Source organism: Carcharodon carcharias, chromosome 23 (assembly GCF_017639515.1).
Source record: "Carcharodon carcharias isolate sCarCar2 chromosome 23, sCarCar2.pri, whole genome shotgun sequence".
NCBI classification, from domain to species: Eukaryota; Metazoa; Chordata; class Chondrichthyes; order Lamniformes; family Lamnidae; genus Carcharodon; species Carcharodon carcharias.
In genome coordinates, this window is record NC_054489.1 from 4,212,780 (window position 1) to 4,237,915 (window position 25,136).

At 44.8% G+C, this 25,136-nt stretch overlaps 2 protein-coding genes across 2 annotated transcripts in view; both read right to left on the reverse strand.

Annotated features, from left to right (window-relative positions):
* Positions 1–11,415, reverse strand: part of krt222 (keratin 222) — a 40,719-nt gene extending 29,304 nt beyond the window's left edge. Inside the window, exons 1-3 of the mRNA XM_041173785.1 lie at positions 11,345–11,415; positions 1,943–2,111; positions 1,619–1,747 (exon numbers count right to left, since the gene is read on the reverse strand). Coding sequence (XP_041029719.1) covers positions 1,619–1,747; positions 1,943–2,111; positions 11,345–11,415 — 369 coding nt within the window. The remainder of the gene's footprint in view (positions 1–1,618; positions 1,748–1,942; positions 2,112–11,344) is intronic.
* A 3,091-nt stretch (positions 11,416–14,506) lies between these two features.
* On the reverse strand, positions 14,507–23,106 carry LOC121269163 (keratin, type I cytoskeletal 19-like). Its single transcript, XM_041173680.1, has 8 exons — positions 22,529–23,106; positions 21,675–21,757; positions 19,609–19,765; positions 18,221–18,382; positions 17,028–17,153; positions 16,715–16,935; positions 15,403–15,437; positions 14,507–14,729 (listed from the first exon to the last, which is right to left on the reverse strand). Exons 1-8 carry the CDS (start codon positions 22,958–22,960, stop codon positions 14,632–14,634), a joined length of 1,314 nt encoding a protein of 437 aa, XP_041029614.1. The 5' UTR covers positions 22,961–23,106; the 3' UTR covers positions 14,507–14,631.
* Between the last annotated feature and the right edge of the window lie 2,030 nt (positions 23,107–25,136).

A 25,136-nucleotide genomic window follows, 5' to 3' on the forward strand; every position in this document is an offset into this window, starting at 1 on the left:
TTGTTCACCCCTTCCCCACTCACCCCCTGCCCCGCTCACCCCCTGCCCCGCTCACCCCCTTCCCCACTCACCCCCTTCCCTGCTCAACCCCTACCCTGCTCACCCTCTGCCCCGCTCACCCCCTTCCCTGCTCACCCCCTTCCCTGCTCAACCCCTACCCCGCTCACCCCCTTCCCTGCTCACCCCCTACCCCACTCAACCCCTACCCCGCTCACCCCCTTCCCTGCTCACCCCCTACCCCACTCAACCCCTACCCCGCTCACCCCCTTCCCTGCTCACCCCCTTCCCTGCTCACCCCCTACCCCACTCACCCCCTATCCCGCTCACCCCCTTCCCCACTCACCCCCTACCCGGCTCACCCTCTCTCCTCTCAACCCCCACCCTGCTCACACCCCTCCCCACTTACCCACCTCCCCACTAACACCCTCCCCTTCCTCACACCCTTCTGCCTGCTCACTCCCTCCTCCACTCACCCTTTCCTACATTCGCCATCCCTCCCACTCCCTGATCACCTGGATTCAGCCCTGACTCTGTCCAGATTCTCTGGTTGCACTTTAACCTGACGATGGTGGATGAGTGTGAGTGCTGATAGGCTGAAATGAGGATTGAGCCTCCTCTTGAGCAGAAACACCAGCATTGCCCTGATGGGCCAAATGGCCTCTCTCTGTCTCTCTGCTGTAATTCTCTATAACTGGGGAAATGCTGTCCCTCGGTTGATAGCCTCTCCTGAGTCAGTGCAGCAGTTTGATACACTGGGGGGGGGAAGGAGATCTTGAGGTGAAATCTGCTGAAGGGATCAGCCGACACATCACCCTGTCTTTGTGTTTCAGGTGCTGCAGTGAACTGGACGCTTGTAAACGTTCCTCATCCCTGGCTGTTTGTTTCTCTGCATTTAATCTGTCAGGACCTCTGGACAGTCTGACCAGGGTCCCGAATCTGCCTGTACCGGCGGCCAAGTCCGTGATCTTCAATGAACGTACAGTGGCACTAGGGCTGTATCAAAGAGCAGGTTTCCATGTATATTCCTGCTTGTCTCATGTGAGGAGATGTCCCACCTCTGCCCACCCTCCCGGTCCTTTAACTTGAGGTGCTGAATCATGGTGAGATTTGAGGCTCTCCCCGAAGAGTGATGTTTGTGCATCAGTGGAGGGGGGGCTACAGGTAGTGCCGTGAGCTGAGCCCAGTCCAATCCTCTCACCTACAGGAGTCACAGATTGCCAATCAGGAATGGGTTTAGTGTTGAGTACTGTTAAGCCAGTCAATCTCGGCTGGGCCCAGAGCCAGGTTGTATCATTAGCTTCAGTCACTCTGGAATGTTGTGGGGGTGAATGAGCAAAGCGTGTCCCTCCTGATCACTGATCAGTCACCAGAACTGGAAAGTGGGCAAATAAGGGCATTGGGCGCATTGGGAGTTTGGTTTGTGTATGATGCCTACTACTGTGGAATTTCTACAGATACTCTGTCAATACTCATGCATGAAGAATGGCCCTTTTGTGTGCGATACTAGAAAGTGAGGGGCACCTTGTGGGACGACGCTGAAATAAGGAGTTAAGGCAGAGAACTAGTGAGGACCATCTGTTAAAAATAGTTCTAATCAATATCTCGCAGTCACTCTTACCAATGCAAGGAGAGATTCAATCTCCACCTGAAGGCTTTGCCATTGACGTCTGGCATCATTTAGCTCTGCCCTGGCAGCTTGCAGAGAATCTTCATCCTCATTCATCTCCGCATCACTGACTTCCAATAGCTACAGCAAGAGAGAATGAGAAATAACCAACAAAGCAGCCTGACCATTTCCAATTGAGTGTTTGTAATACTGCGTATCTGCCGTACATTCCAGACACTTTAAGGAGAATGGGGATTACAGCCGAGTATTGCAATGAGGTAATTATCCAATTCAGCCTTTATCACTAACACAGAGGCCTTGTTCAAAGAAATGTACCTGAGTGCTGATGCAGGCATCTAATTCCATCCGACTCCTGTGTATAATCTTTTCATAATGCTTCTTAATGTCCGTAAGGAGCTGGGACAACTCCAGTCCTCTGCTGCTTCCATCTTCCATGGCACTAACTGGGTATGAACAGGCTGGTAAAGCCTGCAGAGCACAGACCCTGCTGCAGGACACAGACAGCATCATTAACATAAAGCAATACTGCCTCAAAATAACTGAATAAAAAAAAACCCCAACAGCCAGCTCAGTTAGCACATCCAACATTAACCTGTATAAAGTCAGTGACAATCAACGTTCTTAAAGGCCAGTCCTGAATAGACTGAGACATGCGAATGATTTAATGTTGTGCAGTTTAAAATCATGCAGCCTCTCAGAACACTTGGAAGTTAATTTGGTGCTATGCAGCAGCTTGAATGTTTTGGGATGTTTTGCATTGTCAGTCTATTTGTTTCTTCACTCACAGACACATATTCACTGTCCTAATATTGTGCAACAATGCGCATGCACAAATTCACACTCAGAGATCTACAAAGGTTCGTTTGCGCACACTTGAAGGGACTTGTATTTCCACAGTGCATTTCACCACCCCAGGATATCCCAAACCCTTCTTTGAACTTTAGTCACTGCCATAATGTAGGAAACACAGACCTAGCTTATGCACAGCAAGATCCCACAAACAGTAATGATATAATGAGCAGATTAGTGCCGGCTGGAATGAGAAATATTGGCCAGGACACGGAGGTTAATTCGCTTGCTCCTCTTCAAAATTGTGCCAGGGGATCTTTTACATCCATGTGAGAGGGCTGACCAGACAGGGTCCTGGTCCTGAGTTTAACAAACAACGCTTCCAACTGTGCAGCACTCCCTCAGGACTGCGCCAGGTGGATTCACCTGGATTACATGCTTTCCTGGAGTGAGATTTGAGCCCACAACCTGACTCTAATGTAAATGCTATCTACTGATCCAAACCTGACCCGAACACACACCCACACACATATCCCGCCACCCCCCCCACACACACACACACCCACACACACCCACACCACACACACACACACCCCTACACACACACACACCCACACCACACACACACACACCCCTACACACACACACACCCACACACACCCACACCACACACACACACACACCCACACCACACACACACACACCCCTACACACACACACACCCACACCCCCCCCACACACACACCCACACCCCCCCCCACACACACACACACCCACACCACACACACACACACACCCCTACACACACACACACCCACACCCCCCCACACACACACCCACACCCCCCCCCACACACACACACACCCACACCACACACACCCACACACATATCCCACCACCCCCCCCACACACACACACACCCACACACACCCCCCCCACACACACACCCACACCTCCCCCCACACACACACACACCCACACCACACACACACACACACACACACACACACACACACCCCCACATACACACACCCCTACACACACACACACACCCACACACACCCACACCACACACACACATACACACACACACACACACCCACACACACCCACACCACACACACGCACACCACACACACACACACACCCCCCCCCACACACACACACACCCCTACACACACACACACACCCACACACACACACCCACACACAAGCACCCACACACACCCACACACACACACACACACCCCAACACACCCCCACACACACAGTAAGGATGGCGGGAATAGAAAAAAGAGTTTAACAACTATGCATTGTAACAGTACAAGAACCACAGAAAAGAATATTAGTTCACATGATTTCCAGAATTCCAATGAGGAATTCTGTCACATATTTTATTCATTCATGGGACGTGGGCTTCGCTGGCTGGGCCAGTATTTATTGCCCATCCCTAATTGCCCTTGAGGAGGTGGTGGTGAGCTGCCTTCTTGAACTGCTGCAGTCCATGTGGTGTAGGGACACCCACAGTGCTGTTAGGGAGGGAGTTCCAGGATTTTGACCCAGTGACAGTGAAGGAACAGCGATATATTTCCAAGTCAGGATGGTGAGTGACTTGGAGGGGAACTTCCAGGTGGTGATGTTCCCATGTGTCTGCTGCCCTTGTCCTTTTGGATGGTAGTGGTTATGGATTTGGAGGGTGCTGTCTAAGGAGCCTTGGTGAGTTCCTGCAGTGCGTCTTGTAGATGTTACACACTGTGTGTCAATGGTGGAGAGAGTGAACATTTGTGGATAGGGTGCCAATCAAGTAGGCTGCTTTGTCCTGGATGGTGTTGGGCTTTTTGAGTGTTGTAGGAGCTGCACTCATCCAGGCAAGTGGGGAGTATTCCATCACACTCCTGACTTGTGCCTTGTAGATGGTGGACAAGCTTTGGGGAGTCAGGAGGTGAGTTACTCGCCGCAGGATTCCTAGCCTCTGACCTGCTCAAGCCCACTTCTCCCTCATTCTGGATGTAGGGGTTGCCAACATATCAGGAAAGCCCTGGAATCTCTTAGAGCTCATGGTGTTGGGGAGAGGGGGTAACATATCAGCATGAATAGAGGAACTATCAGCTAAGGGGAAATAGGGAGTAGGCATAAATGGGTTTTTTCCAGGCTGGTAAGCTGTAATTAGTGGAGTGCCACAGGGATCAGTGCTGGGTCCTCAACTATTTACAATTTATGTCAATGATTTGGTTGAAGGGTCTGAATGTTTGGTTGTTAAATTTGCTGATGGCTCAAAGATAGGTCGGAAAGTAATTTGTGAAGAGGACATAAGGAGTCTGCAAAGAGATATTGTAAGGTTAAGTGAGTGGGCAGAGATTTGGCAGATGGAGTTTAATGTGGGAAAATGTGAACTTGTCCTAATAGAAAAGCAGCAAATTATTTAAATGGAGAGAGATTGCAGAACTCTGAGGTACAGAGGGACCTGGGTGTCCTGGTACATGAATCAGGAAAACTTAGTATGCAGTTACAGCTAGTGATTAGGAAGGCAAATGGAATGTCGGCGTTTATTGTGAGGGGAATGGAGTGTAAAAGCAGGGTGGTTTTGCTACAGTTGTATAGGGCCTTGGTGAGACCACAGGCTGCATTTTACATGCCTCCTCTGGGTGTGTTTCTGGCAGAGGGGCACGGTAAAACAGGGTGGGTGCCCCCCAACAGCTTCCCACCCACCCCTGAGCTCACCCCATCACCCCCACAACACGGGGGCTGGGCAGGAGGATGGCTACTGAAATTTCAGCCGGCCTGCCATATTTAAATAAGTAATCAAGGGTCAATTAGGCTCATTACCAATTAACCCTGATAATACACTCCCCATGCCGGAAAACATTTCCCTTGGACAGCCGGGCAGAAGGGGACAGCCTGGATTGTTAAAATGGACCCTTCAAAGGGCAGGAAGGGCTGTTTAATCCTCGGGGGTGCCCTTTGTAGATCGGGAGCGGCCCCCTCAGATTTAACTCCCCCTGTTCTTCCTAAACAACCGCCCCAGCCCAAAACCCAAACCCTCCAACCCAGGACCAGCTTCGGGGAGCCCTGGGCCTTCTTGCAGTACCAGCTGTGGCCACTAAGGTGTCTTGGTGCTGCCGGGTCTGGTGGAGCCACCGGCTGATCAGACTGGCCGGCAGCTCCAGAGAGCGCAACCCCCTCTCCAGTGAAGGGTGGAGGCCCCACACTGCCCCTATTTAGCCTGCCTGTAGTGTTATGGCTGCGTGAGTGAGTTGGCATGGAGTGTGTCGGCTCCACACTGACTTTACTTCCAGGTGGGGTGAGCCTTCACCCCCCACTCCCCTTTATTGTTCAGACCCACATCGTGAACCGTTTTGGTCTCCTTATTTAAGAAAGGACATGATTGCATTAGAAGCAGTTCAGAGAAGGTTCACTCGACTGATTCCTGGGATGAGGTGTTAGCCCTTGAGAAAAGGCTGGACAGGTTGGGCCTGTATCCATTGGAGGTAAGATTCAGAGGCGATCTTATTGAAACATAGGAGATCCTGAGGGGACTTGACAGGGTGGATGCTGAAAGGATATTTCTCCTTGTGGGAGAGACTAGAGCGAGGGGACACAGATTAAAAATTTAAGATGAGGAAAATGTTTTTCTCTGAGGATCTTTAGCCTGTGGAATTGTCTTCCCCAGAGAGCAGTGGAGGCTGTATCATTGAATATATTCAATGCTGAGTTAGACAGATTTTTGATAGACAAGGGAGTGAAGGTTTATGGGAAGCAGATGGTAAAGTGGAGTTGAGACACAACCAGATCAGCCATGATCTTATTGGATAGCGGAGCAGGCTCAAGGGGCTGAATGGCCTACTCCTGCTCTCCATTTGTATGTTCATCTCTAGGAATTAAAGATTAATCTCTACGATACTATTGCTGCAAGCAAAATCTGGGAAAAACACCACTGAGTATTAAATAAAATTTTTTTTTTAATTCTTTGAACACTTCTGTTTATTATTTCTAAATATATTTTGGGCATGGCAGAAAACGTTATTCCACTCTCAGTCAGCAATGGAATCTGATGTAGGAAGGTGATTGTTAAATTCCAATAGTTGTTTAGAAATGAAGACCAAAACCAAGACAGACTGCTTCAGAGTTTTTGTTTGTCATAAAACTCTCCACAGACAGCACCAGTCTCAGCTGTTATCCCTTTTATACAACCAAATGGTACTTAGTTAAACAGCCTAATAATTAGCAATTGAGCTTCTTTAACTGTTTACTTCCCTAACAGATTCCCCTCTTTAAAAGAAAGTAACCCTGAGTTTAATTAATCACAAAAAAACAGTAATAACAAACATCAATATATATGTTTTCATTCAATAAATTGATCTTAGTGCCCTTCTTAAAAAGAGGATGCATGTATAGGTACGTCCACACAAAAGAAGTATTTTTTCTTTAAAATAAAGATGTCCCTCTTTGGGGATCTCTAGTAACTTCTTGGAGCTTGCTTCTCTTTTGATGAAGCAGTCAGATAATTGGTAGCTGCTCTCACTCCATTTGATTTTGGCAATCTCCTTATTATCAAGCATCTGTTTTAAACTTGCAGCATCAATTCGCAATCCCTTCTCGTTAACGCACTTTGTAGAGTGAACATTTTCCCAAAGTGACTTATTGTCTATAAGACATTCGAAAGGTAGTGTTCCTGAATACCCTTTCCCATTTAAAACTTCAGCCAGTATCTTTGATATAAAGAATGCCATAACTACCGCCTCAACAGCAGCGAGAGTCTCCACTGCCAACGTACTTTTTGCAACTCTTCCTGTCTTTTTAGATTCCCAGGCCAAAGGGCAGCATTTGCCATTTCCCCCATGAGAAATATTATAATCCTCCCACACTTGAAAATCCATCACATAGCTTTGCATAAGACGCATCAGTGAACACAATCAGTTTCATTTTTCTAACATCACCCAAAGATTGGGATTTTAAAACACTCTGCTCCATTTTTAATTTGGTCAATGTTTTGTTTGTCTGAATGATTTCTTCAACCTTGGGGTGGTTCTCTTTAGTGCTCAATTCCAAAAAGTCAAAACTGACATTTAGCCTCGTTTGTTTGCCTAGCCAATTGAGTTGCCCAATTAGACTTCTGAGTTCCTCTTTTTCTGTTTCAGAAGCCGCTGTATCTTTTTGGGAGGCCCTAGCACAACTAGTTGCAATAGGGTTGCTGATATAAAAGGACTTGTGATCCGCTCTGCCTGATTACCAATCCAATGTACTTCAACGCACCAGAGGCCTGATTTCCAATTTTAAACTCTGTTCTGAGCCCATTCATGGCAACTGTTTCCAATTCACTACTACCACCCCACAAAAAATTATCTACATGCATCATAAAGATGCCTGTAAGTTTCCCTCCATGGTGCCAATAAAACATTGCTGGGTCTGCTTCCAACTGAAGACAGCCCAACTTTAACAAAACTGATCTCACTGAGAAATGCCAAACTCTGGAGGCATCATTTAAACCATAAACGCATTTATTTAGCTTTCAGAAAATCTTTTCTGCGTTTGGCACCTATTTTGGTGGGCGGAGAAAAACTTCTCTTTGAAGTTAGTGTATCTGTAAAAAGCATCCTTAATATCAATGGACTTACATTCCCAAGCACTTGTAGCTAATGGAGCTAAAAAGATCTTCAGCAAAACTTTCCCTGCCGTGGGTGAATCTACTCTTATATCCCGGTCACCCAACATTTCTTCAAACCCTTGTACCACTAGCCTGGATAATGCACCTTTTCCTGTGCATACCCACCTATGAGACAGAGCTGGTTGTCCCCTCTCTGTCACCTGTGTGTATACTCCAAATTCTTTCCAACTATGTTTGGCATCCTTTATTAATTTATCTTCTAATTTGTTTGAAGCTGCCAAGACTTCTCGATCACATGGGCTCCTGCTTCTTGCAGCGTTACCCGTCTGTGCCATATCCCTTGATCTTGTTAAGCTAGGCCCTCTATCCTGCCTTCTATCATGCTTCAGGCTGTTACTGTTTGATCTCCCTCTGCCATTTACAGATGTTCTTTCAACAGTTCGCAATCTCTTCCTGGAGGCATGTTCACTCCCAGACCCACTGTCTGAACTGATACTGCATATCCATACCTTCCATTTTTGTGCTTCATGTTCCCAGGCCATAGGCCTAATCTCCTGTCCTTTATCTCGTACATTTAACCAGTTTTTATATTTTCCAGTGGCCTTCCCTGCTCTACCTACAGTCGTCACATCCCACCATTGGCTGGCCCCATCTGGCGAGCGTGTAACTTCAGTGCCAGCTTTCAGCAGTTGTTCTCTGGGGCAAATCACCCCATCTTCTTTGTCCAAATTACTGTCTCCATCTTCAGATACCCCGTCAACTTCAGCTACCTGATCCTCACGATCAAGCAACATATGGGTATAAAAAGTACGTCCCTTCCACTTTCCGAACCCCCAAATTTGGAATCTGTGCAACTAACCTTGATGAGTGTGCCCGAATCGTCTGGCTCCCATGTTGTAAAATGACGGAACAAAAACAAAAACAAAAATACCTGGAAAAACTCAGCAGGTCTGACAGCATCTGCGGAGAGGAACACAGTTAACATTTTGAGTCCGTAAGACCCTTCATCAGAACTAAGATAAATAGAAATGAGATGAAATATAAGCTGGTAGAGGGGGGTGGGACAGGTAGAGCTCGATAGGGGGCCAGTGATAGGTGGAGGCCAGGAACAGACTGCCAAAGGTGTCATAGACAAAAGGACAAAGGGGTGTTGACGGTGGTGATATTAGCTAAAGGACACGCTAATGGGGACATTAAGGGTAGGAAGCAGGACAAGCAAGTGACAGATGGCTCTAGTGGGGGTGGAGTGGGGGGAAGGGATCGAAATAGGCTAAAAGTTGGAGATGAAACAATAGATCAAAATAAATTTAAAAAGAGGAGGGAAAAGAAAAATATATTTGTAAAAATATTATAAATTATTGGAAAAATAGGGATCGGAAAGGGGGATGGAGGACAGAGTTCATGATCTGAAATTATTGAACTCAATATTCAGTCCAGAAGACTGTAAAGTGCCTAGTCGGAAGATGAGGTGCTGTTTCTCCAGTTTGCGTTGAGCTTCACTGGAACAATGCAGCAGATCAAGGACGGACATGTGGGCATGAGAGCAGGGTGGAGCGTTGAAATGGCAAGCGACAGGGAGGTCTGGGTCATGCTTGCGGACAGACCGAAGGTGTTCTGCAAAGCAGTCACCCAGTCTGCATTTGGTCTCTCCAATGTAGAAGAGACTGCATTGGGAACAGCAAATGCAGCAGGCTAAATTGAGGGAAGTGCAAGTGAAGTGGAGTGGACCAGGGTGTCCCAGAGGGAACGATCCCTGCGGAATGCCTCCGGGGGTGGGGGGGATGAGGTGAAGGGAAGATGTGTTTGGTGGTGGCATCATGCTGGAGTTGGCGGAAATGGCGGAGGATGATCCTTTGAATGCGGAGGCTGGTGGGGTGATAAGTTAGGACAAGGGGGACCCTATCATGGTTTTAGGAGGGAGACGAAGGTGTGAGAGCAGATGTGCGGGAGATGGGCCGGACACGGTTGAGGGCCTTGTCAACCACCCTGGGTGGAAAACCTCGGTTAAGGAAGAAGGAAGACTCAGAGAAACTGTTTTGGAAAGTGGCATCATCAGAACAGATGCGACGGAGGCGAAGGAACTGAGAGAATGGGATGGAGTCCTTACAAGAAGCGGGGTGTGAGGAGCTGTAGTCGAGGTAGCTGTGGGAGTCGGTAGGCTTGTAATGGATATTGGTGGACAGTCTATCACCAGAGATTGAGACTGAGAGGTCAAGGAAGGGAAGGGAAGTGTCAGTGATAGATCACGTGAAAACGATGGAGAGGTGGAAATTGGAAGCAAAATTAATAAATTTTTCTGGAAAATGATTGTTTTACCATGTTTACCTGTAATCTTTCCCAGGCCTTTCCACTCATTAATTCCTTCTCCTTTATAGTATACCATGTCTCCCTGATTGAAAATAGTTTCCAATGGTCATACATTGTGTCTTAGAGCTCGCCGAATTCTTTCTGAAACTTTGGCTTTAAGAACATTCTTCTACCCACGTTTAGTGCGGTTTAATGCTCAGAAAAGGTAGAGCTAATCGTAGTTCCCTCCCAACCTGGGGGATGATCACTGAAGGAATTTTTGGGTTTCTATAGCCCCCAACCATCTGCAGTGAATTCTTGGCATGGACAGCCCATGCTAGAGGTAATGTTAATTTACAGCTTGGTCTATCCACCAATATTTTACAAAGCATCTCATCTATAACCACGTGATTCCTTTCACACACTCTGTTACTAAAGGGGCTTTCAGCTGCTGTATTCATAACTATTATATTCATGTTTTCACACATTTCCCAGAACTAGTCATTAGCAAATGCCCCCCCACCCCTCATTATCAGTGAGGAAATTTTCTGGTGGTCCCAATCTGATCCCTATCCACTTCTCCATTACCTGATCCACAATTATTTTCTTTTCCTTACTGTATATGACTGTCAACTGGCTAAACCTTGTTGCCAAATCTATGACATGTAAAATAAAAATGTCCTTTTCTTTATCCCACACCTTTAAATCCAACACCACAACTTCATTGAAATCCCTCGCCAAGGATAGACTCACTATTGGCCGAGACGGTGTCTATTTGTATTTCTTACATATATCATATCTATCATTTATCCCCTGTAAGTTTAATGTGCTCTCCATCCCTTTTTCCTGCCTCCCTTACCAACAACTTTAATCTTTGTGGAGAAGGGTGGGCAAATTGCCGATGAAATTTTAACACAAATAGTTTTTTGTCTTCCAAATTCCTATCTCCTGACGCTAACAACACTTCTTTAATCTCCTTAGTAGAAAAGTAAGGTTTCATTAAAGAGATACAGTAGTGTCCAGATTGTGTAAATTACAAATCCACAGGTTTTCCAAATACAGTGGCCTTGTCGTTCTCCATGTCCAGCTTCATTTGTGCTTTCTTCATCGATGGCCTGCTCAACAGTAATGGTATTTCGCTCGACACTACGTCTGTGCTAATGAAATGATTGACTCCAGCTATCTTACAGGGAATCACTACCCTTTTAAAAAATCTTAGGGTATTATCATCTCCAAATCTAAAATTGGTGGAACTCTCAAATTCCTTAACCTTATTCCAGTCCTTGTCATTTAAGGAGTCCAGGTAGCATTTTAACCAGCCTGTTCCACAGACTGTAGAAGTGCATCCACTATCTAGCACCGCACAGTTGAAGGACTCTGCAACCAGCATTTTCATCACCAGGCTGAAACTTCTAGTAACTAATACAATGCCCCCCTCTCCTTGGTCAATATCTCCATCTTCTTCTGTCTCAGGTGACACCTTATTATATCGTTAAGGACGATTCATTGCATAATGGTATTTTGAATCACATCTAAAACACCGATGGACCACACCCTGGGCATTTCTAGGGTTCATTCTTTTGTCATAATTCCCCAATTCTTTTTTCCTGCCATATTTGTCCGAGATGTCTCTGTCCTCATTGTTTCTAGTTACAAATCTCCTTTCATACTGACGTCTGTGCCCTGTTTCTAAACCACCTCACCACCCATCAATATTGCATCCTCCATTTTCTGTCTTATCACCGAATGACTCATTTGCACCATGAACGTTGGTGGAAAGGAATGTTTTCCGACGGATTTTTTTCTGGCATCTGTTCTAGCGGTGCGTGTCTTCCTGCAAACGTAACTCCCGTTAGAACTAGAAGCCTGTCCGTATTCCATACTCCGGCACAGTCCAGTAATTTAAATGCCAGCACTGATTGGGGAATTTCTAGATGGAACTTTTGCAGTCCTGCGTATAGTCCATGGAATTCCATTACATAATCTTCTATGGAACTGTCCTCCAACTTTCTAAATTTGTCAAAATCGGACCATGCTTCGTAAGCACTTAATCATCTTTTTGATGGATCTTATCCATAAAATCTAATAATGTTTCCAAACCTTCATTCATGTCCAAATGCTCAGGCTCCAACCCTGAAAATACTTGGGACCTTGCTTTGTTTTTGTATAGTAACGAACGTGCCAAGGCCAAATCCTGTTTGTCCTTCGGCAAGGACGTAACCCATGTCCACATAGTTACTTCATTCTTCTATTGTTCATAGGGTTCACTTTCTGAAAACATCAGAGGGTAATCATACCCCCGAAACTCGACATTTTGATTCAGCCATTCTCCTTTTTTTTTCTGCAAACCACTTTGCTGTTAAAGTTAATTCCAAATACAGTCTGTTATCCAAAGAAAGCTTAGTTTCCAATCTGTTACTTACAAGCAGCAACCATCCTCTGCTACCACTGTTAAGTTCCATAGTTGTTTAGAAATAAAGACCAAAACCAAGTCAGACCAATTCCAAGTTTTATTACTTGTCATAAAACTCTCCAAAGACCGGACTAGTCTCAGCTATTATCCCTTTATAAAACCAAATGGGTACTTAGTTAAATTAGCAACTGAATTTCTTTAACTGTTTCCTTCCCTAACAGTGATGACCTGTGAGAATGGACATGTTGGATGTGTCATGAAACTAACATTTTTTCCATAATATTTCACTGGTTTATTGTGAAGTAGATTTATGGAGGTAACTGTAATTGGGTCTGTGTGTGATTTAATTACATTTTGTAGTCAAATAGACAGCAAGCTTTAAATCATCAAAAGAAGCTAGGTGCTTAACAGGCTAATGAGTAAACATGGATTCTGGCTTAGCATGTAAGGTGTGAAAGGAATTTGCATTTTTTGATAAATGAAGAGATATTTGGTTTTCAAAGGGTTCTTAGTCTGTTTACAACTAGCTGGATAAGCAAGGCTAAGGAATGTGTTTATTTTCCCCAAAGGTTACTGGCAATATTGGCACCATGAAAGTTTTTATGTTATGAGGAAGATACAGTTTCAAAGACATATGGCATGATAGAATTTACATATTCAAAAGAGAGAAACATATATAAAGAAGAATGAAAGGTTATGTGTGAGAAGGCCATGTAAGACCTAACAGGAGAATGTGAAATAGACTTAATGAAGCCTTCAGCATATGTGCATGAGTCTGCTATATAATAAAACTGAAGTTAGAGAAAAGCCATTTGGAATTCCAGTGTCCAGGGTATTGTGTTAACTTGCTGAGTTTGTTTTAAATCTAAAATCTATTGGGGACCATTACCTTAAAGGGGGTGTAACTGGGGGTCGTGTTAATTAGGAATTTTAGGAGTTATTGTAGTATTAATTGTATCTTACCTGTGTGTTTGACATCTTTTTTTAATAAATATTTTAATTTAATTTTTTTTAAATCTTTAAAGGTCTCAGTGGACGTATTACTCATTGATTGTGTACACATCTCGTAATAAATACAAATTTCCAAACCATTCTGATAGCACAACCAAGGTTCCCGCATGGATTTAGTCCACCTGGCACACATCATCTGTCACGTCATAACAGGTGACCAATGGCAGAAGCTAGGGGAAGTTTGGTTGGAGGCAGGAGGTCATGTGAACCACCTGGAATGTATCCAATCAGAGTTGATTTAGCTGCCAATGATCCATCTGTCCTCTCCATGCTGGTGCTAGGAGTTAATGTCTCCATTCTCCACTCCCTCTCCTCCTTTAAAATGATCCTTACACCAACCTCTTTCACCAAACCCATCTTGATGTCTCCTTGTTTAGTCCGCCGTCAACTTTGTCTGACAGTGTCGGTGTGAAGCAGCTTGGGACATTTTACTACATTAAAAGTGCTGTATAAATGCAATTTGTTGCAACTGGAGACATCACAAAGAAATCCATTCCAGTTCTGTGCCAGCACCTACAGTTGTGCTTTCTAAGAGAGATCCGTGCATGGCAATCAGAGGCAGGTTGCTCTGCATTTTTTCAGAGCTTTGATCCTCATCCTAACATCCCTAATGATGATCTGCTTCAGATTAACAAACTCAACCCAGACTGGAGATTGGAACCGGAACCTTCCGGTTAATTTGGCCGGTTACACATCGCCTTCAGCAACTGATTACAGATTATCCCAATCACTGGACAACCAGCCTGACACCAATAAAGCAGACAAGGTTCTGATGCAATACTCAAAACCACTTTATTAAAGACCAGAGAAAACCCAATGGACAAAATGTTATAAAGCAGCTAATAGATTTTAGTGTAGTCTGAGGATCATCAAGACCAACTCTGGGCAAGGAGAGTTTGGTTACTTCACATTGACTTCTTGATGTGACTCAACGACCTTCCCATCAACGATCGTTTCAGTAATGGTCACGACCTTTTTGGTTGTCACCACTGTTGGATCTGTAAGAAATAATTGAAAAAAGCAATTAAAATAAACAAGCAGAAAGAACTTGCATTTACATAGCACCTTCCATAACCTCAGGAGTCCCATAGTCAATTAAATACTTTTGAAGTGTAGTCACTGTTGGAATGCAGGAAACATAGCAGATAACTTGTGCACAGCAAGATCCTGCAAGCAGTGAAGTGATAAATGATCTGTCTTTGATATTGGCTGGAGGATAAATTTGACCACCACACTGGGCAGAGCTCCCCAGCTCTTGGTAGTATAGAATTCAATATTTCTGAGTAGAGTGACGTGCACACACAGTGTTCAGCAGGAGCCCTCTGAGTGATGCAGTAATTGGAATTATGGTAAATAATATACAGATACACGTCGGATTGTCTGTAAGCTCCACTCTTAGTTTTTCCAAACAAGTTTTGTTTGGTTAATGCACAGAAGATCCATCAGAAGCTGGGTGAGTGGACACGGTTCAACACACCACAGGCAATTACTGAAGATAATGAACCTGAACTCGCTGGAAAATTACAGATTGAAGACATCTTCCCCTCCACCACCCAGTTCCCCAGAACACTTTGGAGAAGATTTTGTGGGACATTCTCCCTTTGCAGCTTCCCCGTGTGGCTTACACCCTGTCATAATCCCCGCTGACATTGGTTCACTCCATTTCCTTACCATGGACAGTTTCTGTTTTGATTTCAGTTACATATCTGGTGAGAAACAAAGAATAATTAACAATTAGTCAGCAAAAAATAGTCAATTAAAATTCTCTAAGGGAGGGGGAAGGCTAGTGATCAGCAATGTGCACTGGACAAACCTCTCAGCTAGGACAGACAGTTGGAGAGCTAAAGTGAGATACTTGGAATACGGAGATGGAAAGAATGTTGTAAAGGTCAAAGTGGAGGAGCAGGTGAAGAGTTAGAGCCCAGGTCACAGTCACCAGCTGGGTTAAAATAAATAAGGAATTTTCCCTGAATTCCATAGGTACTAATGAGCCTCCAGGGTGAACAAGGGTCTTAAGCTGCATTTAGTACAAGGTCACCAACTTGGTAAAGGGTTGAAATGTACATTAGGAAGGCTGTTATGAGGAGGCTGATTGACAAAATTGTTTGCTAGTTCCCAATAATGAGGCTCCATGGCTAGTGCTTCAGTTACTGATCTTTCCTCACATCAATCAGCTGAACAGGAGTAATCCAGTCATTGTGGAAGAGTTTGAGTGCAACTTAAAATCCTGCTGAGTGCTTGCTGCTCAATTACTGCTGGAGATTTGAAAAGGATGTTTGAGACACATCAGGGTATTTCCTGGATCACTTTGTCAATAACTCAACAACACTCCAGCAACATTTATATCAGGAAGCCTCTGAGGACTTCACCTCAACAGAGTGCTGTGCTACTCCACCTTACTGGGCACCTTCTAGGAGTCACCAGGAGAAAGGGAGTTCTTGGTCATCAGCATCTTTCTTGGGTCCCCACAGTCTGCAGGAGGAATGGGAGGAGGACATGAGGCCAGGTTAAACAGTACAAGTGCAGAAGACCGGGACTGGGATAGGACACCTGCACCCCACTCTGAGTACAGGTCATCCCTCCTCCACCAGGACCTCCAATGTTGTATCTGAGAACCTGTGCACACTCCCTTGATCCAAGAAAGTTCCTGAAAGCTGCTGCTGTGTGTCAGCCAGGCCACTCCATATCTTCACGAAAGCTGTGTCTAATTAGTGCCTGAGTGTTAAACCTGCAGGTATATGATTCAGGTATGTTTGTATCATGGTATCATCGATTAGCCCCATCATTGAAAGCTGAAACCATATTTACAAACAGGCATGTCTTATTTCCACAGCAACTGTTCTCACTCTGTCACCAAAATAACACCCTTAGTGTTTCCATCAAGCTGGGGGTATTAAAGTCTCAGGAAAGGGGAAGACTGAGAGAGGACAACAGCCAGTGAATATGTGTTGGGTGGAGATTGAGTGTTTGGTTATTTCCCCACCTATCTTCTTCTCCCTCTAGGAGGTGACGGTATGTAGCAATCTCCATCTCTAGTCTGCTTTTGACATCTAGAAGCTGTGCGTATTCTTGGGTTTTTCGCTCCATTTCAGTTTGAATATGCATGAACTCTGCTTCCCGGTCAGCCATGATACCCTGAAGTCTGTTGAGCTCCACAGCATAGCGATCTTCTATCTCCTGGAGACTGTCTTCCAGGGACATTTTCTACATTGAAAGGGCAACAATCAGTAACCAATGCAGCAGCTGAGTAACTACAAATCCAAATTACTGAGAGTGGAATCCAGTACTGTACTCACCACGCTCAGCATTGTTTGAAGCTCAATTTCCAACGCCTGTAGTTTCCGTCTCTGTTCGGTAAGTTGTGACTTTTCTGTTTGTATCATCTCAGTGTTAGTAACCACTGTCTGTTGTAGATTTGCAGACTGTAATGAAACGTGTTAAAAGTTCTAAGCGTAAGAAGGTGTAAGCAACCAACACAATGCAATACATGGCAAACCAAGAGTGACTTAGGAGTTGGCTGTGTCCACTTCTAGTTATAATTCTTGCAAATATAATCATTTTTTTGTCTCCTTTTCTGAAGGTCCAGTGGCTACTGAACTGTAATTGCTACAAGTTCCAAGATTTCCCTGTGCTAAGTTAACATATCATAGTTATATTGACAATGAGGGTGTTAGGATATTCCTACTAGATAGAGTTACAGAATACTGCCAGGGTTCCTGCTTCTGACTCCAGTGATAGCTGCAGGCTAGTTCATGGAGGTAATTGTTTGTGACAACTACGACCAAGAGTTGAATGCAGGATGCGATAACAATAAAAAGCTGCATCAAAAATACATGCTTTTTACAGACAAGGTTTCTAGCTACACACTGGCCCAGTATTACATGATGAGGCTTGAACTAGGAAGATTACTGGAGTTAGGCTTGCTGGGTTCTAGATTGGTGTGTACCTCAAGTGGGAACTATGTATTGCCTTTATCTCTCATGCCCTCGTTTTCTTTATCCCACTGGAGGCCATGCATTCAGCCATTTGGTCTCCAACCTCTAGAAACCCTTCCCTAAACCTCTCTGCCTCTTCATCATCCTTTAAGATGCTCCGTAAAATCAGGCTCTTTGGTCAGACTTCTGTATGTCTGTCTGAATATTCCTTATGCGTCTCAGTGTCAAATTCTCTTTTGATAAGGCTCCTGTGAAGCACCTTGAGACATTTTAATGTTAAAAATGCTAAATAAATGCAAGTTATTGTTGTTATAGCCAGATTATACAGTGCTCAGGAATATATTTGTTAATCATAAAAGATTTATTGTAATTAAGCCACAAATTCTCTGATTCTTCTTTGCAAAATATTCACACAAAAGTTAATAAACTCTGCTGTCACTTCCTATTTGAAATCAGTATCATTCTTGTGTGAATCTATTAAGGATTTCACTGGGTGATTTCTTTATATGTAGACAGCAGCTTGTAGCGCTGTCCTGATTGGTCACTCCCATTACCTGTTCCTTGTACCAGGATTCTGCCTCCTTCTGGTTTTTCGCTGATATTAATTCGTATTTTTCTCTAATTTCGGCCAGAGCCTTGGTCAAATCTGTACCCGGGGTGGAATCCACGTCTACTGTGACTGTGCCACGGATTTGATTGTGGAGAGACTTCAGCTCCTATGGACGGAGAGAAGGAAAGCGAGATGAAGTTGTTAGCGTTACAAAACAGATGAATCTCCCAGCCTGATGGTTAGGGTATTGGAGCAGTAACCTGAAGGTGACGATATCAAATTGGGACCAATGGAAAATAATGAATATCAATGTGAACCAATTCTAAAGGATTCTGACAAACCAATCATTGGCAGGGAAATGACAGGTGCAATGTAATGTAAGATTATAAGATTTGGCAGGAGGAAGACCGGTGTGAATTCAGTGTTAAATGAGAATGTACTTGAGTTATTGGAGCAGGAGAGGGTCCATGGGTGTAATGAACAGATCACTAAGGCCATCCAGACAATGGGCCTAGACTGATAGAAAAACGTATCAGAATGTTGGGATAACTAGCAAGCAATAGAACATATAAATCTCAAGCGACCTTGTTAAAACTAGCCTTGGTGAGACCATATCTGGAGCATTGTGTGCAGTATTTGTCTCCCTGTAGCTATTCCAGGAGTACGGGGGAGAATATTCAATTATTGGATGAGCTACAATGGAATGGTGTACGAGCAAATATTGTCTACTGGGTCTTTTCTCTCTTGAAAATGGAAGGCTGAGAGATGAGATAATACAATTGTTTAAAACTAGGAAAGGTTTATTGGACAAATTGGATGCCAGGGACCAATTTAAGCATAAGGGTCATTTTTCTACATTAAAGACAACAAAGAAAATTGGAAATGCAGGTGGAACTTCTTAACCTGGAGGGTTATGAACAGATTACTGGACAAACAGTGGGGTAAGAAACTTAATGGGTTTTGAGAAGAAAATATATGGGTTCCTGTCAACACGTTGGGGTCAGGGTCATGGGAGCTGTGAATGGGGAGGAGAGGTGGGTCCCTTCCTGTCTGAAACTTTTATTATTGTTCCAGTCCCCCAGGTCTAATTGTGAAAGTGAATTCAATAAATCTGACAGAAGATTGACCAAACCTATCAGATTATCATAAAACTTAACTGGGTCACTAATGCCCTTCAGGAAAGGAACCTTCCCTCCCAGCCCAGCCTGGTCCTGTATAGGACTCCAGTCCTATTCTATGTAGACTCTTAGTGCACTCAGGATAACTGGAAATGAGCAATAAATATTCCCACATCACAAATAAAGTCTTTAACCAACATGCCAACCGTTTAGCATTCTGCTAAAATTAGAACAAGACCTTGTTGTTGTTGTTGTTTGATTATCTGCTGCTTACTTCTTCGTGGTTTTTCTTGGTGTAAATTGTTTCTTCCTTCAGTTGTTCAATCTGTGACTCCAGATCACTCCTAGTGAAGGTCAGTTCATCCAGGACCTTGCGCAACCCAGCAATGTCCATCTCCACTCCACATCTGATGGAGTACTCGGCTTCATATCTACAAGGTAGACCAGAAAGATAAAGCTTTTTTAATTGGTTCAAAGATGCTTTCAGACCAACAGGGGCAGCACTCCAATGTGAATTGTGCCAACTGGGACTATGGGCCCTAGTAAATGTAGGAAGAAGCGTCATATGGACTGGAAGCGTTGACTCTGTTTCTCTCTCCACAGATGCTAACAGACCTGCTGAGTTTTTCCAGCATTTTCTGTTTTCATTTCAAATGTCTGACTAATCTAGTTGAATGTTTTGGGGAGGTCACTAACACTGTGGATAGGAGAATGTCTATGGGTGCTGACTATATGGGCATCCAGAAGGTATTTGAGGTTCAGGAGGTCATTAGCTAAAGTGAAAATTCACAGAATTGGAGATAACCTTGTGACATGGATTGATAATTGGTTAGGAGCTAGGAGATGGAGAGTAAGGATAAAGGGAACATACTTTGATTGGGAGGATGTGACAAATCAGTGATCCATACTTTGGGCTTGGCGGTTCACCATGTATATCAATGGGGAGGGGTAGAGAGTCATACATCCATGTTTGCCAATATCACTAAACTAGGAGACACAGCATGTTTTGTAGCTAGGAACAGGAATATAAATCAGTGGAAATTCTTCCCGGTTATGTTTGTTCTCCCAGGAAAGCCATTTCCTTCACTGGTCTCCTATTGCAGCAATAATTCAGCAAGCGGTCATTGAAAGGAGGGGATGTGGCAGAAAGCTTTGTGAATTCTGACAAATACTTGATTGCTTAAGAGATTTCCCGATCTCAAAGCTACTTTGAACTTTTCCCTGTGCGTTTGAACTTTGAAAGCAATCCCACCTCCTCAGAAGCCTCTACCTCTAAACAGGAACAGTTTCCAGTGGCAGATGGGTTAGTGACCAGAGAACACAGATTGAAGATAACCATCAAAAGGACTGGGAGTGTGGTGGGGGTGACGAGGAGAATGTTATTTACACAGTGAGTTGTTACAGTCTGAAACTCAGTGTGTGAAAGGGCGATGGAAACAGATTCAATGATAACTTTCCATCAGGATTTGAATAAATGGTCAAGAAGGAAAATATTTGCAGGGCTATAGGAAAAAAGCAGGGGAGTGTGAGACGAATTGGATAATTCTTTCAAAGAGCCAGCACAGGCACCATGAGATGAATGCCCTCCTTCTGTGCTCTTTAATTGTATGATTTTTATGGACCTATCTTCACGCACCCCCTTAACACATTGTACTTCTGTCCATTTCCCATTTTCTCTCTGGCTTTCTGTGTAACACCTTGACTATACTCTTGGAGGAGCTGGAAGATTAGAAGATCCTCCAAATCTGGTGGCAAGAAATGTGTTCCCACAGCAGTGACCTCTCCGAAGCCAACTTGCCCAGCATCGAGGCACCAATCACTCAAAACTAGCTCCGCCGGGTGGAACATGTCGTTCACATGCCTGACACCAGACTCATGAAGCAACCGTTCTACTCGGAGCTCGATAGCACCAGGAGACTCCCAGGAGGGCAGTGGAAACGTTTTAGGGATGTCCTCAAAGCATCCCTGAAGAGGTCAAACATCCCACCGGCTCATGGAAGACCCTCACTGGCTTGTTCTGACCAAAATGGAGAAGGTTAATTCCGGATTTCACCAAACACATCAAGAGACTTTGACAGGAATGTGCAGAGGCAAAGTTGAGGCATCGGAGGAGCACATAAGCCTCCATACAACCCAACTACCCAACCCTTCAAGCACCACCTGCCCCGCATGTGGGCAGAGTCCACAGATCACATATGGGACTCGTCAGTCTTCTCAGAGTGGAAGCAAATCAACCTCAATCCTGAGAAGACTGTACAGATATTGTTGTGTTTGGGAATTCTCTCTTTCTAATTTTAATGAGCACATACCTTATGTTGACAGAACTAAAACAGGACTCACTTGGTTTTAAAGTCATCTGCAGCCAGTTTCGCATTGTCAATCTGCAGCAGGACCCTGGCATTGGCAAGAGAAGCATCATTGATCTGTGAAACAAAACGTTACATATAATTCATTTGTTTCTGCTTGTGAGAAATCCAAACCAGGGGCATAAATATCAGCTAATCAATAATAAATCCAATGGTAGGGAGGGAGGAGAGGAGGAGGTGTGTCACTCCTCTTGGCTCCACATTAGGTATTTTAAAAGAATTTACTTTTTGGTGATGGCCTCCCACATCCCTTTAACATTTCCCCCTCCCCCACCTACCTTGAGTGGGTGTCATGGAGACCAGTTACATATATACCTGCTCCATTCAGAGCAAACACATTTCTGGATTGGGCTGCACAAGATACATTCTATGTAACTGAATGCCAGAACTGACTCTAATCCTCTGCTTAGTTTACTTTAAGACTTGAGCACATCATTGAAGGTGAAAGCTAAAGTTCTGCGTTGTTACAGGTAGCATGAAATTGTGACTCTGTTTCGCTGACCTGGTAGATGCTGGAGATTCTATGGATACTGCAAGAAGAGGAGAGAGAGAGGGAGAGGGAGAGTGATCTAGTCAACATTCCTGTCTCAACTGAAGCCAATAACAACTGGTCATCCATTTCACTCCTGTTTGTGGGATCCTCCTGTGCAGATGCCTACACGACAACAACCATCCCATTCCAATGTGTGAAACCCTGAAAGAACTAAGCAAGAGGTTATAAAAAGTGAAGTTATACAACGGTGAAGTTTGTCCCGGGTCAGAGGTGGACTGGGCTGAGTTCGACTGGACAGAGCACACTCGGCGAGATGAGAGAGTTTACATACATACCTGCGCTCGGAGCTCGGAAATCGTTTTCCAATAGCTTCCCAGGTCTTTGGTTCCTGATGGTGTTCTCTTCTCATAGAACTCCCTGATCTGCCGCTCCAGCTGGTTGTTGGACTTTTCCAAGCTGCGCACTTTCTCCAGGTATAACGCCAGGCGGTCATTCAGGTTCTGCATGGTCTGCTTCTCATTGACGCTGAAGAGCCCGAACGACCCTGAGCTGTAACCCCCGGAGTATAAGCCTCCATAGCCGGAGGAGGCGGTGGAGATGCGGGTGCTGCGGATTGGATTGCTGTAGACGCTGACAGCTCGGCGGCTCTTGGACCCTGCACTGGCCACGCTCAGCCTCCCCGACTTGGAGGAGCTCAGGATGACAGAGCTGCCGGTGCTTTTGCGGGAGCCGCTGCGGGTCTGCACTGAGGGGAAAATAAGAGACATGGTCAGCAGGAACTGGAACCGAGTTAAAGCCGCTCAACTAAAATCACTCAGGACCAGGAGGGTAAGTGTTCGCCTGGACCAGATCCTCAACGATTTATCTACAAACTCTCCATGGGCGTCCCCACAAGCCTTCGTGGAACTGGAGAATGTGGACGGTCAGGTTTGTTAAATGACAATGGAAGCTAAAGGATCCAGAGTGTTAGAAAGCCAGTGCTGGTCCAGCCACATACCAACATGAGGACACACATCCCAGTCACATACCATCACCAATTCATTGTAATAACCTCACACTCACACCCATGACATATTTAGGAGCAAATATTTATGGAATTTCTGGTTCAAATCCATCTCCAGTGATGTCCAGTCTGTAACAGATATTTATTCTGTCGTGGGATATGAGTGTATCCCTCAATACCCAAGAGAAGATGCTGATGAGCTGCCTTCTTGAACCGCTACAATCCCTTTGGTGTAGGTACACCTACCGTGCTGTTAGGGAGGGAATTCCAGGATTTTGACCCAGTGACAGTGAAGGAACAATGATATAATTCCAAGTCAGGATACTGAGTGGTTTGGAGGGGAACTCCCAGGTGGTGGTGTTCCCATCTATCTGCTGCCCTTGTCCTTCTAGATGGTAGTGGTGGTGGGTTTGGAAGGTGCTGCCTAAGGAGCCTTGGTGAATTCCTGCAGTGCATCTTGTTGATGGTACGCACTGCTGCTACTGTGCGTCAGTGGTGGAGGGAGTGAATGTTTGTGGATGGGGTGCCAATCAAGTGGGCTGCTTTGTCCTGGATGGTGTCGAGCTTCTTGAGTGTTGTCAGAGCTGCACTCATCCAGGCAAGTGAGGAGTATTCCATCACATTCCTGACTTGTGCCTTGTAGATGGTGGACAGGCTTTGGGGAGTCAGGAAGTGAGTTACTCCCCATAGGATTCCCAGATTATGACCTGCTTTTGTGGCCACAGTATTTATATGGCTAGTTTAGTTCTGTTTCTGGTCAATGGTAACCCCCCAGGATGCTGATGGTGTCATGACTGAGTCACACAGAACAGCAAGATTCCAAGTGCCATCCCTACTCAATGCTGTGACAGCCGAGTGTCACTGGGGCTCCTGTTGGCCCTGGGCTGGTGCACGATTATTAGGAGCCTTAGACAAACCTTCAGCCTTGCTCTGTACTCCTATGTCCTGCCTAGAAATAACTTCCAAAAATGGATGTTGTGTATGAATAGAAATTCTGCATTTATATTTACAGATTTATTTTACATGGAAAAGGAGAAGATTATGACAAAAACAGAAACAGAAATACCTGGAAAAACTCAGCAGGTCTGGCAGCATCAGTGGAAGAGAGCACAGTTGATGTTTTGAGTCCTCATGACCCTGATTATGACCTGAATTTTACATTTGGCAGGTGCACATGATCAGTGAGTTCAGGGCGCCAGGAAACGGGCCCCCGACAGTGATTCATCCCCCGGCCACGATTTCACGCTGTCTGACCAATTAACGGCCAGCCAGCGTGAAACACATGCTGAAAAACTCAGCCCTGCCAGGGTTGGGGGGGTGGGAAGAGGGCGGGCAATGACCTTTCCATGGGCATGGGTGAGCGCTGTGAGAGAGCACCCTGAAGGCAGATAGCTGCAGGGAGCTGCAGACCTGCAAATGATCAAATAAAGGTTTAAAAAGCTGCAAAAAAAATGTCCATGCAGCACAATCACGCACCTGAAACTACACCTGATGAAAATGTTGTCCACAGATATTTATTTTCATTTTATTTCATAACAGAGATTCCATCCCGCCCTTGGACGAGGTTTGATGAAAAGTGTAAAGGCCACCTGGCTGATTCACCAACTGTAAGGTTGGACGGACCATGAAAAATCAGAGTCAATTGTGCTGTTAATGGGCTTAATTGCCCTCTTAATTGTCGGTGGGCACGATTCTGACTTTTTTGCGGTGCCCACCAATCGAAATATAGTATGAGTACGCGATGACGTCGGGACATTCACCCAATGTCTTCTTGCGTGATTTTACACCCAATTGGGTCAGGTGCACACCCGCCTGTGGGACATAAAATCCTGCCCTATGATACTGATTAGATCAATGAGAATGTGGACACTTTTCACAGGATTTTATGAGATGAAATACACATTATAATGTGTAATATGGCTCACATGATGTAACACTAT